The 17,054-nt window shown below is 44.3% G+C and overlaps 1 protein-coding gene across 2 annotated transcripts in view; it reads right to left on the bottom strand.

Moving 5' to 3' along the window:
* Window positions 1-5,089: 5,089 nt before the first annotated feature.
* The window catches only part of COL20A1 (collagen type XX alpha 1 chain), a 44,583-nt gene continuing 32,618 nt past the window's right edge, over window positions 5,090-17,054 (bottom strand). For both annotated transcript variants that reach the window (XM_068700808.1, XM_068700809.1), the window contains 14 exons: window positions 16,086-16,163; window positions 15,360-15,446; window positions 13,383-13,436; window positions 12,763-12,858; window positions 12,198-12,251; window positions 11,795-11,848; window positions 11,434-11,487; window positions 10,623-10,694; window positions 10,058-10,093; window positions 8,646-8,712; window positions 7,880-8,068; window positions 6,902-6,979; window positions 5,978-6,133; window positions 5,090-5,477 (listed from right to left, as the gene is read on the bottom strand). In XM_068700808.1, the coding sequence (XP_068556909.1) occupies window positions 5,464-5,477; window positions 5,978-6,133; window positions 6,902-6,979; window positions 7,880-8,068; window positions 8,646-8,712; window positions 10,058-10,093; window positions 10,623-10,694; window positions 11,434-11,487; window positions 11,795-11,848; window positions 12,198-12,251; window positions 12,763-12,858; window positions 13,383-13,436; window positions 15,360-15,446; window positions 16,086-16,163 (1,089 nt within the window). In that variant the 3' untranslated portion in view covers window positions 5,090-5,463. The remainder of the gene's footprint in view (window positions 5,478-5,977; window positions 6,134-6,901; window positions 6,980-7,879; window positions 8,069-8,645; window positions 8,713-10,057; window positions 10,094-10,622; window positions 10,695-11,433; window positions 11,488-11,794; window positions 11,849-12,197; window positions 12,252-12,762; window positions 12,859-13,382; window positions 13,437-15,359; window positions 15,447-16,085; window positions 16,164-17,054) is intronic.

Below are 17,054 nucleotides of genomic sequence, written 5' to 3'. Positions count from 1 at the left end.
CTTGTTCAGAGCCTCGTCTTGCGATCCCAACACAGCCCAGCCCTGGCGAGGGCAAGTTCCCCAGGAGCTGTGCTGGTACGGCAGCCAGCGAGCCTGCTGGCTCTTTGCTTGTTTTCAGAAAAAATAAAGAGACTCGCTCTTTGGAGATGCTAATTTATCCCTTTTCACAGTCAGCGAGCTTGCTTATGGCAAGGAAAGGAAAACAAACAGTCAAACATCTTCAAGGTCTAGTGCATCCATGTACAAATGCAGCTGCAGCCGGCGTGGAGGCGGCGGCATGTGGAGGGGGAAGCGCAGCGGTCTGTAGGCAGACAAGCTGCTCTTGCACAGGCGGCCTGAGCTCACGGTTCAAGTGCACGGATGAAATAATCAGGGAAAGTGGGAGGATTTCTGACCCTGGGCACTGCCATGCCCACCATGGCTGCTCAGAGCTCGCTGTGCAGCCTCCTCCTCCAGCCCCCGAGCAGCAGTGACAGCGGTGCAGGTGGGAGGCTTGGCTGTGTGCGCACACCTGTGGCAATAAAACCACCCAGGCTGTCTGAGAGAGGATGGAGAGTGGCCAGCAGCTTGGGTCCCTGCTCTTGTGGATGCAGGGGTGATGGTGGCTGCATGGCAAGAGCTGTGGTAGGTCCCTGCCTAGCAGAGAGGAAGGGTTTGGGGGTAGCAGTAGAGCTGGTAAAGGTTTAAGGGCAGATATAAGAGCCAAATATTTAGGGTGGCATGTTGTGAAATTCAGTAGGAGAAGGTATAAGCTGCACATTGTTCAATGCAAAGGGGCCAGCTCAAATCACCACCTCTTCTGAAAAAATAAATAAATAAATAAAAACAAACAAAACCAAACCTGGTTATTACCAGCGAACACCACGCAAACAGCAGCATCTCCAGGGTAGCACTGCACTGTGACAGCAGAGGAGCAGGACAGCCTGGCAAGGGCACAAAAACGTAATTCAGAGCCTGGCAGAACAGCCCTGCCGCACTGGGCTGCCCACACACATCCGCTCCATTAGCACATCAGCATCCCAGGTGTGATTAGGGATGCTAAGGATGGGGCTGCATCCCTGAAGACTCAGCGCTGCTGCAGAATCACAGCATTTGGCAGAACAAGATGAGAAGTGACAGCTGAAACCGGTTACAAAGACGTTGCTGGCATTTGGGAAGAAGCTCGGATAATACAGGTCACTGGTTTCCACTGGTGTTGCTAACATCGTAACACTTCTCATACACTGGCAACTCCATTTCTTCTCACCTTTAATATTCCCCCAGTTTAAAGTTCAAATAAAGTCTTGCTTTCTGCTTCTGCTGTGCCTGTTAGTAACATTTAAGGGAGGGAAATAAGAACCAAGCCCCAGCTCTCTCTCTTGGACAGATTATTCCATCCTGGAGGTTACTAAAGAGGATGATATTCCTCCGTAGGATTCAATGATCAGAAACTGGAATAAAACTGGGACATGAATCAGACTAAGTGTAGAAAAATGAATAATTCTGCTATTCAAAATCCATGAAACAGAACAAGAGATTTTAACATATGAAAGGCTCCAGGGGAAAAAAAAAATAAAAATATATAAAAAAAATTAAAAAGTGCATCGCCAGGCTGTTTTGTAACATTCCCGGCTCAGAACTGATCCCCAAGACTTGACTGACCAAGCTGACTTCAGAAGGGTGAGGAAACAAGATGGATACAACAGGAACTCTAAAGCTGTCTTGGGCAAAACCTGGAGCAAAGTACCTGATTTTTAGGACCAGAAAATGCAAAACTAAAGACCCTAAAGATATCACAAAAAACAAATACAGAGGCTGATTGCTATTGTGCTCATATCCTCACCATGGTGGTTCATGCTTTCCCACTAGTACAGCTCCACTGACCGCAAGTGGAAGAAGACCAAAGGCACAGGAACCTGCCTGCAATCACCTCAGTTACAACTTTTTTTTTTTTTTATTTTATTTCCCTTCCATCCCCTTCCTTCTGGTTGCCAAATACTCACTTTGTCTGGGTCATCTTCCCAGCCATAAGGCGCTCAGGATATTTCATCTGCAGCTGGCTGGTAGGATGAGCTATGTAATTCCCACTTCCCCAGCTGTTTTCAGGGCTGTCGTCCACGATATCACCTCATTCTCCAGTGAGCTAATTCACATAACCTATAGCACATCCCCTTTGCATAAGCTTCTCTCCAGGCATTTCTCTAGAAACTAGACTCAAAGCCAGTTGTGCAGAGACAGACACACCTGTGAGGTGGAAAACACACCCAGTGCTAAGGAAAACCTCCTGTGACAGCCCCACCTGCCTTGATAGCCCCTATGGGCTCTGCCTTGCTGCAGTGATGCCTTTTTGTAAGGTATTTTGTCTCCACCCATAAAAGCTTTTTGGTCTCCAGCCCTTTATATTTGGGCAAGCCAAAGTCCTGAGTCCTGGAGAAAGCTTTCTCAGAGCTGCTTGTTAGCAGTGCTGCTAGTGAGTCCTCTGTGCTTATCTCATCCTACCCCTGAGGCTGGTTTAATGCCTTATTATGATGCTTGTGGCAAAATAATCTGTCTATGAAAGGTCCTCAGCCTCTGCCAGAATCTAGTTTCACCAGGTAGGTCAAATTCTGCAGTAAGGATAAAAAAAAATCCAAATGTATCTTAATTTAAAGACAGGAGGATGGAAGCTTTAAAGATGTAAGAAACTCTAAGGATGTGGTATCACACTACACACTGTGTGGAAAATAAAGTCTGTATAACAGATAATGTACGGGCAGTACAAAGAATGAGCAAATCAGCACAAAATCTTTCCTTAATGACTGAACAGAAAGGTTGGTAAACAGGCACCAGTTTGCAAAGGTGAGGAAAAAGTAGGAACTGGTGGGATTTTGCAGGGACATGCTAAATTTATGCACTGAGATTAAATCAGAGTTGTCCAGAAAACAGGATTAAATCCAGAAAAATTAATATCCCAACTTTTATCTGTAGTGATAAAAGCTTTGAGAGTGAAGTCCCTACTAAGGAAAAAAACTGCAAGGGAGTTTTTAGTACTTCGTTGCTATGCATGTCACTGTTTTTAACTGCAGCTTGCATTAAAAGTGATAAATTGGGCCAGAAAAGTCTGAAGCATACCAAGGAACAGCACAACAGGGACAGCAACAGGTTGCATTTAGCAAAGAGCTAAGGGAATATTAATATCCACAAACAGCTGGTTTCTGTATTCACTGGCAGAGGAGGGAAGTGCAATTTGGGCTGGGCAAGGTGTCCGGTGAGATGATGTTAGTCGCTTTCAGAGCTAATTGATCAAGTAAAATGAAGGAGCCCTGTGACAAATCACCTCCAGTTAGTAGGTTTGAGCTGACAGAAATACAAGATCAGAACTGGGAGTTTGGCTGCCCTAATTTACATCAAAAGCATAATTATGTGCAAAACACAGATGTTGCACACTGAATTATTTTTTCCAGTTTGTGGGTGTTTTTAAGGGACCAGGTTTAGGTTCTGCTATGCAGGGTACCCCTTTCGCCTCTTTGCCTTTCCTCCCCATTACTTTGCTCTTCCAGTTCCACAGGTGTTAGGTCTGATATCCAGACACAAACACAGAAGCGTTCTGCATGCAGCTTAACGCAGGCTTCATAGGTCTATTTTCAGAGTATCTTCATTTTTTCAAAGAATGGGAAAAGCATAAGTCAAAAGCTCTTTGACCTGTATAAATGGAAACACCTACAACTCCACAACAGGCACACAAGGTGTCTATCCCAATAAATGCAGCTCCTCGCAGCACTGCTTTCACAACGTGCTGTATGTTTCAGCTCCTCCGACCTCTCCTTTTTCTTCTGGCTGGAGCTTTGCCCATGGTAACATCTAGCAAAAGCTGGGAAGATTTTTATTTTATATTTCAATGCAAGTCTGGAGAGCTCCAAAGTGAACAGAAACATTAATTCTATCAGCGTGGTAGTTCTGTGGTTTTTCCTATATTTCCCAAAGGCACCATATGTCATAGTGAAAATATTAATTCTTGGGAGTTGCTAGAGAATTAACATAAATTAAGCCAAGAACAGTTACTGCATTCTGTAAGTATTCAAAGTAGTATCTTTATGTATCTTTTGTTTTAGGGTAAATCCTATACGCATCTGATATGTTCAAATACTTTAGCAAAATTTCTAAATTCTATAAGATTTTTTCACAATGTCAAGAAGCAACATTTGGAATCAGTATCTAAACAGCTTCATTTTCTTAAGGCAAACCTCTTCAGTAGTTATCTGACAATTCTGTTTCTAAATATAAATGTGTTTAAGTTTTTGAAGGCTGGCTACTGCTATATGAATACCCAGCTGCATGTAGCTGCAGAAATTGCACATCCAAATCAGGTGCAGAGGAATATGCATCACACTCTATATTTTGCCTCTTAGCATCTTTAAAAAAAATTATGCTGATAGGTTGTGCTGTTTTAATTTTAGAAACATGAAATATTGTGTTCCTCCAGGTGTAGATCCCAGTTCAGGAGCAGTTGTTTGGCAGCAGGAGCAGTTCACAACGGGTGTAACAGAGCACATCCTCACGCAGAGATTGCAAAGGACGTACATTTCTATCTGCATCTGTACAGTTTGTTGTGGATCCACGTTAGACTATGGCTCATGCAAGGAAGGGGTGTAACGTTGCAATTACCTCCATGTCATATAGATAGAAGTCTGACTCAGAGCTATTCAATATTCTACCTGATAAAATGTAAAGTAGCTACTCTGATTGCGGGAGGCACAGGTGGAAAAAGCCAGTAGGTTAATCTCCAGCTCCTTGCTGTACATGGCTGTGTACAAGCAGGCCTGATCGAAAGCTTTGCTTGACAGTTATCAAGCCCCAGAGAATGAGGCTAAATGCTTGGGTTTGTCACATAACGGGAAGGTTATCACCCTGTCTGCAGTGCTCGTGCACGTAACACCACTGCAAGGAAGCCATCAGCCATTTGTCAGGAGCAGAAACAGCCCAAATGGCACTAGATTTTGTTACCTTGTCAACCAACACACAACTCAGTTTTGCTTCGGTGGATGTTTTGCATCTTCAGGCATGAGGTGCTGTTTTTCTCTGTGCTGGGGACACAGAATAACAAGTGACAAAAATAAACCACAGACAGACAAATGGGAAAAAAATCTGTTATTTCTGAGCGTTTTGTAGAATCAGAATCATTCAATACATTATTCCTTTTTCTTACAAGTCTGTCATCCTGCACCTCTGGCTGTGTTTGCCTTGCTGTTGGACATGCCATGTGAGTTTGAACACTGCAGTCATCCAGTGCTGAAAAACAGAGCAAGATGCCTGGGACTCATCTGTACGCAGGCTGGTTTGCTGGCTGCAGTGTTTGATTGACATGTCCTTATAGAAATGATAAGACATTAAAAAAACAAACAAGGCATTTGGTGTTCAGGTGGCTGCTGCTCTTAGACCATGTGGTGCTTTCACCCAGAGGTTTCCAGGGAAGAGAACTGTCCTCAGCTGCCTCTGCATCAGCCATCAGGGGATGAAATCTGTGTGGGGAAATGAGATGAGGCCACTGAGCGAGAGAATAAATCAGTGTCACGTACTGAGAAGGAATGGTGCAGAATTAATTATTTTCCCTTGTAAATCTTTTGCCTAGTGCCAGTGGTTTAATTCATTTTCCAGGACTTTGTACAACTGAGCCTCCATGAAATATATATGTAGGCACCGAGGTATTTTTTACTCTCTCTCCAACATGGAAACACTGTCAGGGACATTAAGAATAGAAGACACCTCAAGATCACTCCACCTGCTCAACTACTACTGCAATTATGTGTTAATCTATGATGGATAGCCGAGGAGTAGCCGATTGAGCTGGCTTTTATCCATATTAATAGACTAATTGCACGTGAATCATTCTGATTGCAAAGGAGGCTCTTGCAGGACTGACATTGCCTGAAGGATGAACAAAGGTCTCTGCCTTGTTTAAGTTAAGAGAAGTGACCAGTTCCAAAATCATAACTTTTGCATTTAGATAGTCAAGACTTACCTCTTCTATCTGCTCCATAACATCCAGAGATATCACAACCACCTGGATATCCCGACTGGCCAGGCTGTCCCCTGACACCAGGAAAACCTTGAGGACCCGTGTTCCCAGGGTAACCCTTTGGACCTGGTTTTCCCAGCACGACTTCTCCTGGTGGGCCTAAAGAAGGAGAACCACAGTAAGCCATAGCACATCCACTGCTTTGGTGTAACACCTCTTCTATACTTTCCTCATCCTACTTTTCTGAATATTGTTTCCTCATTTAGGGGAAAAAAGTTGGGCCTCTTCTGAATCCCAGTAACCAGAGGTCTTATCCTTGACCTTAAAGGTGCCCAGCTTGGCTGAAAACGAAGCCTGGTTATGAGAATCCAAAGCAAGCTCACTTAAGCATCAATGCAGAAAGTCACCTTAACCAGGATCCATCTCAGACTCACAGTTGTTGTAACTTTATATCTCAACTATAAAAATTTAAATACAGAAGAATATGTTTGGCCACACTCTCTTTTCAGTGCCTGTTTTGTTCAGTCAGTGGTAAACCCCACCTTGATTTCAAGTAACAAGGATCAGGACGGAGGAGCACACCAAATCCTAACAGATTACTTAGAAACCCTTGTGTTTCACAAGCTGAATTTTCGAAGAGATTCTATCCCTTGAACATCTGTTCTTGTACGCATAAAGGCAGCAAAAGTAAAACTCCCTGGATGTGCTTCAGGTCCTTAAAATACATCGTTACATAAGAATGGGTACCAAAGGAAGGAGGCTGCCTGGAACAGTCTCGTATCTTAGCAGAGAGGAACCAGCCAGGATGCTGCGGTGGGAAGGTTGATCAGTTCCACCACAGTGGTCCTAAGGCTGAAGATGCTCTGAATCTGGCAGCCAGTGAGCTCCAATGGCTCTTTGGGGTCAAGGCAGAGAGGCTGCATTTACCTGTTCTACCTCTGGGTCCTTGAATCCCTTCCTCGTTGACTCCAGGCATCCCTTTTTCTCCCTTAGGTCCTGGGGCACCTAATCACAGAAAACAAAGAAGTTTCACTACACTTCACTTCACTACATTTTGCATTTCATCCTTAGTTAATACTCCCACGACCTCCCCACCAGCCTCTTCCTAGAAGTTGAAGTGAAAGAAGGTCACAACCTCTTGTGTAACAGAAATACACATTTCTTTGAATTTTCTCAATGCACCTACTCTCTTTTGCAGAGCAAACAATTGTCTATGACAAACAGTACTCTCTCCAGAATTGATCTGCAGCCTTAAGTAGCTGAAAAAGGAGATTTTCACAGAAAAATTCAAAACACTACTGTTACTGCACTGGGCTGAGTATGAGGTCCACTCTCATGTTATTCATGATTCATTGCTCATGAATCATCTCATTGACCACATACCAGTAAGTCAGGCTGTTTCACTGTTTTCTCATGAAATTGCTAGCAAAAGCAGTACATCTCAATAGAAAAAGTACATTTTGACAAAATACCATTATTTTGTTATTTTTAAAATGAAAATATTTTGATCAGCCCTGTCCTTAAGATTGTTTCTCAGTGAGATCTGTCTTCTGCCGTCTCCTCACTCAGCAGGCTGGAAACATCTGCAGGTTGTTACTTTCCTTTTCTTTTCAGCGTCATTTTGATAAGCTCCACAAATCCCAGCTATATCTGAATATTGCCATGGAGTGAAACAGTGTGTCTCTAGTTACTTAGAGGTGTTAGGTCACTGCTGAAACCAAGATTTATTTTATCTTGACAGGTAAATGTCTGCAAATCCAAACAAAATATATTTCCAACATTCACAATCTTGTGCAATAACTGGTACCCCTTCTTGAGATTATATTAATCCATTTTTTTTAGTCCTATGCAAGGCTCTTGTTGCTCATACCATGCCAGAAGCCTTATAAATGCTTCTGTCCATACCTCTTTCTCCAGGATACCCATCTTTTCCTGGCTGGCCAGGGATGCCATTTTCTCCTCTTTCTCCATTGCTCCCAGGGGGACCTGGAGGACCTGGTGGTCCTGGTTCTCCTGGCTTTAATCTTTCTTCCCAAACAGGAACTGGTTTCCTTGCATGTTCATGAATGAATGAGTCAAACTTCAACACATGAGCTGAGAAAGCAAGACAGAAAATGAAAGTTTGCTTGCCTGGGGAATTCAGGAAAGAGACTAAATCTGAGGATGTTGCCTAAAAAGTTCCTTAAAACTACCATTTAGTGTGAAAACGTTATCAGCTCAAACTGAGAAAGCCAGAAGCTGAGGAGGAGGATGGACAGCTGAGTCATTGTTTTGCTGTCTGACCTTGGGCAAACCACTGCTTCTCTTTGTGCATCACAGCACAGGAGCTTTACCAAAACTGACTCATCTCAAGAGGAATCCACACAAATCACTGGCAGAATCATTTCTTTCATAACTGAACCTCTACCTTTTGAGAGGAAAGGAACGTTTGCAAGGAAAAAAGGGGTTTTCCTAAAAAATATTTAATGAATCTTTGCGCTAATACCACCCAATAAACCAAAGTAGCATTGAGAGCCTGTGGTGGGACATCAGCTATGCATAGTGCTCGGTATGGCACAGGACAGGGGAGATCCCTGGCTCACTACAGCTTTGTGCCATCTTCCAGTATGGTTTTGTTCACTGCTGCTGGAGAGGCTTTGACAAACCTGGGAGGCAGGTTGGTTATACTCACTCTGAATCATCCGCTCACAAGCCTGGGTGACGAGCTGGTAAATTGTGGCCAAGGACTGTGGTTCACCCTAAAATGAAGCAACATATATAAAAAAATAAATAAAACAAGCATTAATATCTTTTATTAATATGTTTTAGAAAGGATCGATATCATAACGCAGGATAGCTTTCTGCCTATTATTTTGTCAGCTTGAGTAACAGAGATATTAATCACTATAAAATGTGCCTTTATTTATTTATCACAAAGTTCTGAAGCCGTGAAATTGTGATTGGAAAGCATCAATAATTGCTTTTCTCCCACACAGAAAAGCACAGAAAAACAGACTGAATCGCTATGATAACCGAAGGTACCAAAAGAGGGAGAGTAAATTTCTCTCAAATTTCATCAAAATTGATAAGACACTAACTTAATATTCTGTGATACGTAAAACTTTAAACATGATCAGATATTACAGTGTCCTATCATTGTCTAAATCTTTTATGAATATTGATTCTTACTCTTCCTGTATTCTGAATAAGTTATATCTGATGGTTTCTTTGTAAAGTTTTAGTAACGCAGGGAGAAGTAATAAAAATGTAAAAAGCTGCTTTAAAATGAACACTGACTCTATTTCTGAAAATTCATAGCTAACACATTGAAAATTTCTGGAACCATTTCTAAAATATATACCTCTGGCTGGACTGCCGTGCAAATTACACAGAATTAAACAAAAGCTTGGCAAAACACCCATGGGAGGTAACAAGCAAAGTTTCACTGGGGTGGAGAAGTATAGAAAAGGAAAAGCTGGTGGGAATGGAAGGAGAATGATATTAAAATTATAATTCTGAGGAATTAACTTGAAACAAAAGCTGTCTGTCAAAAGTAGCTTGCTCCTGCCTGAAGCTTAATTCACCTCAGTCAATCTTTGCAATGAGACTTGGTATCCTAGACAGAAACAGGATTTCTTTTTAACCATAGGTCAGGATGAGCAAAGCTTCCTCTCACAATAAAAGAAAGAAAACCTTCAAAGGCAGTGTGGCTCTCCTGACCTCAAAAGGCTCTGTGCTAGAGAATGCCAGGGGTTTGTGACAAATGAGCCCCCAGTACAGAAAAAAAAAAAAAAAAAAAAAAAAAGAAAAACAAAACAAAACACAGTGAAATCCAGTGGTTTTGGTTTTAACATCTCAGCAAAGAATAGATCTGCAATTGGCTTTTCTTCTTTGCTACTACAATTGGCACTAAGCCGCTGTTTATTATTTATATCCCATCAGAAGAGCCAGTGCAGGTGAGTGGAAAGCCACAAGCTATAGGTATGTTCGGCTATTCGGCACCAAAAAGGTCTTTACATGCTGTAAGCACAAAGCAAGTTACCACATCCACTCTTTTGAGTGCAGGATGTAGCTGTGCAGCGGCCCTGTAGCAGAAGAACTTACTTTCTCTCCTCTTTCTCCTTTTGGACCCGGCAGTCCCTACAAGGAAAGCAGAAAAGTCAATGTCTAGGAAGAGGAGGAGAAGAAAATAAGATTGATGTGGGTGCAGGTTACATCAGCAGGACATAAAGCACCAGGTCTGTGTGCCACACACTCATAATTTCCTTGACCTGATGACATTGACTAAAAGAGCTTTGATCTCACAGGAATATTTAGGTTTCTTTTTTTAAGGAAAAGAATAACAAAGCAGCAGCTGGAGCAGTGGCGCCATGCACCATCAATGGGGATGCAGAAATTTCATAGACAGAAACTTAGAAGAGGTTTCCTAACATAGTGGGTGGTTTTTAACTTCTGAGAATAAACATCTGACATCTAAACACAAGGTTGCCCCTAAAAGCCCAGGGCTGTTAGGGTTTAGATGCTGAATTTTGTGTAGCTGTAAATGTACGGTGATTGTGAATTAAAACTCTTTTTTAGACACTGAGGGAGAGCTTCCATGGGAACAGCTTGCTTGCACTTGGTGTTTTCACGACTTGGCCTTCCCTGAGACCCCCAAGCAGAAACTTACTGTTGGCCCAACGTCACCCGGAGGTCCCTTCTCACCACTGCTGCCTCGGGAGCCTGTCACTCCTTGGAAACCCTGCAGACATTAATTACAAGATGCAGATGAAAGTCCAGACACTTCCTAAATTTCTTTTGCTTTCTCTTCAAGGCTGACGTCTCCTTGCAGCTCCAGGGCCACCAGCAGCTTGAGTTTGGAGGACTCCAGCAAGAGCATTGTAACCTGAAGATTTTTGTGAATACCTCATCCAGCCACGAGGGCAATGCCAAGAGTGTATCATGTGTGAGTCATCCTCACATCATCTCCTATTAGTATTTCAACTACAGTCAGGCCAGCAAAGCTGAGTTTTACCAATAAACTGCAACGTGTTGTTTTACCCTACAGGCTTTAGCTCCTTCATTACATATTCAGATTTAGAGACAGCCTAGAGCATAACCCTTTTCTTCAGACTGCTAATACCATGCTGCTGTTTTTTTTTCTTTTCTTTTTTTTTTTTTTTTTTCCCTTTAAAACCTGTGTTTGCCTTTAAAACTTTACAACAGTAACTGCAGGTTAGAGGGTGGGAAGTGAGCATCACTTGGTCCTCTCCTATTTATGAAGTTTCTGTGTCCTTTGGAGCCTTTAAAGGGAAGAAAAAAAATAAGGAGAGGAAAAAAAAAAACACTACATATACTTTCATCTATTTTTTTTTTCCAGCTGTTATGTTTAAGCTCCTTGTTTTTGCCCTGACACCCTTGGATGGCAGCTGGACAGCAGAAACCTCAAGCTCCTGCTGAGGAAGAAATCCCAAACAGATCTGCATGGCCCATGTACTCACCCTTGGTCCAGGAGGTCCTGGGGGCCCAGCGGTGCCTTCTAGTCCCCTCACCCCCTGCAAAACCAAATCCAGTCAAGCATTTCCAAGAGGACTCAAAGAGACACAGTAAACAGTGAGGTGGTTTCTCCCTGTGATGCTTTTACCAGGAGATTGCCAGAAATGGGTGAAAAACATCTACCAAGAAGGCAGAAGTGTTGGCACCTGGTCAATCACACAAATTTGACTAAACCTAAGATTACCCCGTATTTCTTTTTTTACTCCAATCCCTCTGGCTTGGTGCATAATCACAGAGCTGGATGTCTGAAGTACACTCAAAGCTGAACTTTAGGCACCCATGAACAAAAACTGAGAGGTATTTTACCTTTGCACCTTGAAGACCATCCCTGCCGGGAGCTCCCTGCACGCCAGGAATGCCCTGTAAATCAGAATTGCTGGGTAAAGTTGGCATCAGGTTATCATTGCCCTACTTCATCTTGTAACAAGGGAAATAGGAAAAAAAAATGGAAGAAGAAACAGAGTTATTCATGAAACAGAGCAGTCACAGTCACCCCACCATTAATTGCATTATCTCTAGCTTCCACACAGGGCTTTCCTTTTCCCAGCAGCTGACTCAGTTTCCCTTGGGACGATGACACTCCGCAATGAAACAGTTTCCAAGCAGACAGCAGGTACAACTCTACAGCTTTTCAGCCTTGTTTTAATTAGTTAATGGAGAAAATAGGCAAATCTTTGAGATAATTAAACAGAATGGTGTCTGCCATTACCTGCACGCCAGGACTTCCAGTGTCTCCTTTCTCTCCTTTTATACCTGGTGGTCCCTTTGAATTAAAATAAAAGCACATGGTTAGGCATGCTGTAACAGCCTTTAAGGGAAGCAGCATCCTGCTGCTACACATCCACATCCTGCATTGCTCCTGGGTGATGCTACGGGGAGCTTTGCAACCACAGCACGTTCGTGGGGATTCTGCTGTCCGAGACACGCACGCAGCAGCCTCCACCTCTGCTCCTTGCCAAGCGATGACGATCGCTGCGAAGAGAAATGCCTGAATTCTGCTCTGGGCTTGTTTTCATTAAAGGCACGCTAGGGAGAGTCTGGACAGAAGCAGGGTTTTTTTGCCAGAATGACTAAAACCCAGGCCTCATCAGCATGAAGGAAACGATCAGCACCTCTCTCTAGCGCAGCTGTCTAGCTGTTAATAAGGATGATGTCAATACATAGGCCAGGTTTTGGGTGGGAGGAGGGGAGGATTATGGGGACACTGATTTCTGGAGCATGTTCTAACTGCAAAGAGCAGGAGACAGAAAAAGGCAGTGGAAGAGATGACATACCACAGGACCCTGAATCGTGATTCCCTGGGAGCCTGGAGAGCCCTGCTGGCCACTGGGGCCTGCTGGCCCCACTTTTCCGGGTGGGCCTGGTTCACCCTAAAGCCAAAGACATGAAATCAAAGAAAGCAAGCAATTAGCTCCTGCTCTCCACATGGGTTGTGCTGCATGACCTGGGTCAGCACGAACTATCCACAGGATTCAAGATGAAGTCAGGGCAGTGAAGGAGTCCCCAGTAACCTCAGCTGCCTTTGACTTTTAGGTGGAAGGTTTTGGTGCATCTTCCACGGAAGAAAATGAGAGAGCTGCAGCTCAAGCACAGCACAAACCTGACCGTTATCCAGCAAAGCTGCTTTCTAAGAAAACTGCTGACCACATACTTTGCATTAATTCAACACCATCAGGCCTATCACCTCAATTTCCATAGCCCAACTGAGCATTTAATTAATAATGTGATCCCGTCCTCCTCAGTGCATCACTTTCTAAGGCTCTGTGCTGCAGTGTGGCAGCTCCCAGCCCAGGGAACCAAGCTCACACCAGGACCGAGCACACCCAGCTGCGCATCCTGCCTCTGAAACACCCTGCAAAGGAGGCCAGTGGTGGTGCTGAGCACCAGGACTCACCTTGGGCCCTGGCTCCCCCTGCTCCCCTTGCGGTCCTCTCCTCCCAGGGCTGCCCTGCCAGTAAAACACAAAGTTTTTGTTAATAATATCGTAATCCTTACAGCAGTGTGAACAAAAGCCTACGGGATGGGAGTTGGCGCATTTTGCTATATACAAATGATGTAAGATCATTCCTGACCCAGAGAGATCTCACAAAATGGGGACAATAAAAAAATTATTTGAGTCATCCAGTAAACGTGGAAGAGGGGAGGAGAAAGGACAGCACAGCCCTGGGTGCCTGGCAGTGGCTGCACCGCACTCACCACCAGCAAGGAGAGCTGAAGCTTTAACCTCTTCAACCTCCTCCCTCCAACCCCCAAGCAAATCCATGCAATAAATGGAGAAGGGCTCACACGTGAAGATGGGAAGGTGCTGGGGAAGAAATAAAGAGGGGCTTGTGCCTGCAGCCTTTTGGGATTAGGCTGGTGTTTGTAACATCATCCCAAGAGACAGACGCTAAGATCAGGGACAATATCTGGCACTGGGGAGACCCAGCTCAGCTCTGCATCCTCAGAACTGCTGGATCAGACAGGAAACTAATCTTCTGGCATGAACCATACCATGTGAACCTTAAAATAACACGTGAACTTAATCTGAAAGTTTCTATTCTTGAATCTGAAAAAAAACAATGGATTTGGATTAAGGAATACAAGCAAGCAGCTTTGCAAAAAGTGTTTTCAGAAGCACCCAGAAGCCCATTTCAGAAGTCAGAAGGGCATGCTCAAATAAAAAATAAATAAATAAAGGACAGCGACACACGCAAGGTGGGACACAGACTTGCTGGCTTTGAGCAAAAAGAGTTTTAAATGTAGCAGCAAGTGCTCTTGTAATTGCGGCAAATTACCAAGGGCTTGATGGTGTGAGAATAAGGTTGTGTGTCAAAACCGTATTTTCCCTAATGCTTAAAAGAATCCTGCTCTTTAAAGAGTCGTACTGCAGAGATGTTTAAACCACAGGGCCATGCGAGATGGTAATTATGCACTTATGATATTGAAGCACACTGCGATAGCGGAGTGTGCTGAGTAATTAAACTTCCACTGGAATGAGCGTGTAATTACTGCATCGAGGAGCTGCTCTTTGCAAAGGAGCTGAAGTCACAGTGAAACCACAGCAATGCGAGAGGTGATCTAAAGCCTCGCCAGGTGAGCAAGGAGGCTGTAGTTTCATGGTTGCTTTCCATGAGAAAAGCACCTGGAGTGGCCAAAATTGGGTCCCCAGGTCAGGCTGTTGGGTTTTGGCTGCTGTGCACACATAAAACATTTTCCCTGAAACTTATAAAATGCAGATTTATATTTTTATTTTGATAACCACTTCCTAGCATCTGTTTAGACTGTTTCCTGGAACACACTGCATACTTAAACACTTATCACTTTCCCAGTTTTCTCCGTGGTTTCCTTGCAGGTCATGCTCACTGTGAAGAGAGTGAGCCCTGGGGACAGGCAGGACTGCCAAGTCTCCCCTTTCTCTCTACGCTGCCCATAAGTGCAGACACTCATCAGGCTCCCACTTAACAGAGAATCCAGATAGGAAGGGTTTTTTGTTGTTGTTGTTGTTGCTTTCTGTTTTTTGTCTTGGCATTTACAAAGAATTTCAGAGCTGGTGATCCACGAAATCTCTGCATGCACACGCACCGAGGGTAGCCTGTCCCCCTCTCCTAAGAGGATTAACGTGGCACAAGGAAATGCTCAGCCTGCTCCCAGTGCAGCTGTTGCACTCCCAAAATGCTGCAACGTGCACAGAGAAACAAAGCTCTGGGGTCTGTGCTGGGTAGCAAAGAGCTGCCCTCTGTTTTAACCTGGGATGAGGACAGGAGACGAAGCATAAGGTCTCATGGAGCCCCAGGAATATTATCCTCAAGCCTAGGGTGCCTGAACAGCATCAAGCAAGTTATATGCAATATATACTGCTTTGGAGGAACATGTGGAAGGGTGAACTTACAGGGGGTCCTGGAGGTCCTGGCAAGCCTGGGCGGCCAGAAGTGCAAGAGCAGGCAGGAGCTAAGGTCGGACAGGTCTCCTCATCCCTCTGAAAGGAAAAAAAACCGGGGTGATGTGAGCAGCTATGCAGCAGAAGTGGGATGGATGACAGGTAACATTTGCAGTATTTCAAAAGTCAATCTTTCCAGTGGAGAAAAACACAAATTTTCTCTACCACAAAGAGATTTTTGTAAAAATTCTAGTGTCTTATTTTTCTATCAAATAGCACATTTATGCAGTATACATGTATGTGTATATGAACCAGCCCTGCCTGAAATTTGCATGACATTCAGAAAGATAATTTGCTCCTTGCTAGGTATTCACACAACCCACAAAGCAACCTTCTGTGCCAGGGATTTGAAGGGAAGAGCAGGGGATGTTGTGCCCGAGGGCTGAGGGCTGGCAGCAAAACCTTAGGATTGTCAAGGTGCTGTCATAGATGGGCTCATGACAGGAGGGATATGCACTGCCTTGGGACTCAGTCATCTTGCTTTTTGAAGCAAACACACCTTTGTTCACTCCACCAAGACACATCCTGTTGATATTCCCAAGAAATGAGGCAAAAGTGATGTATAAAAGACACTTCTTGTGTCCGCCAAAATCATTTGCAGTGTCACTGCAGTGCCACGGGAGCGTTCCATCATCACCAGCCCCATCTCAGCTAGCAGAGCCATCCCTCTTGTCTTACCAGTGCAGGAAGATCACAGCATCTGTCCTCCTCTGCCCCTAAGCTGTTGCACGCAATCTGCAAAGACTGCAGCTGGAACTGGGGGGGAGAAAAGAGAGGTGACAAGAAGGTAACAGTGGCACACGGGATCCATCCCCAAACCTCATGATGTCCAAGTGCTAGAAATAACCTTCAGTGATGGTTTGACAGACTCTGCCATACAGTCCCAGCAGGAATTGTGCCCCAAAAGCCATACCAAAAGAAGTAGCCCTGACCACGGAGCGATTTATCAGCCTTCAGGTCTCCGCTAAGCCAGTCACCAAGCAAAAGCCAAGTTTCTGATTTTTCACACAAACCCACAGCAGCAGGCAGGTCCCCAAGTAATTGGGTGTCAGCATTGCCAAAATGTGAAAACAAGCTTCTCTTCACTCCTTTCAGGGGAATAGACATAAGAATACAACGGCAGCAGCTCCCAGGAGAGAGGTGCTCCCCTCCCAGGAACCCTGTCCTGTCTTTCTCACCACATCCCTCACAACTGCCACATCTTCCCATAGTGATTAACGCAGGGGCATGCACTGCAGAGAGCTAAACAACAAATAATGAGGCAGAGAGGATTTTTTAATTTCCTTAATACAATTTCTCATCCGTTTTTCCTTCCACTCCATGCATGTAACAGCGAGCAAGCTGTACAGCTGAGGGAGCGTGGCACACAGCAGACAGACAGGTGAACCCCACAGATCAGCAGCATTAAAAGATATCTTAAATAAAACAAAGTTCCACAATAACCAGTAATGAGACACTCCGTCTTCTCAAGGGCAGCAGAGCTGTGGAAGATGTGAAGCTTTGCTGGGCTTGAAAAGCACCGGGAGCAGAGATGGCATGGAGCTGTTTGTTAGTCAGCTACACCTCGCGAGCCAGCTGTTAGCCAGGGGAATTTAGGAGGGGCAGGGAGAGCACAGGCTCCTGCCCCCTTGGCTGCTGTCTGACAGG

This window comes from Anas acuta, chromosome 16, assembly GCF_963932015.1.
Source record: "Anas acuta chromosome 16, bAnaAcu1.1, whole genome shotgun sequence".
Classification (NCBI taxonomy): Eukaryota; Metazoa; Chordata; class Aves; order Anseriformes; family Anatidae; genus Anas; species Anas acuta.
This window is presented reverse-complemented; position numbering and strand designations above follow the sequence as displayed.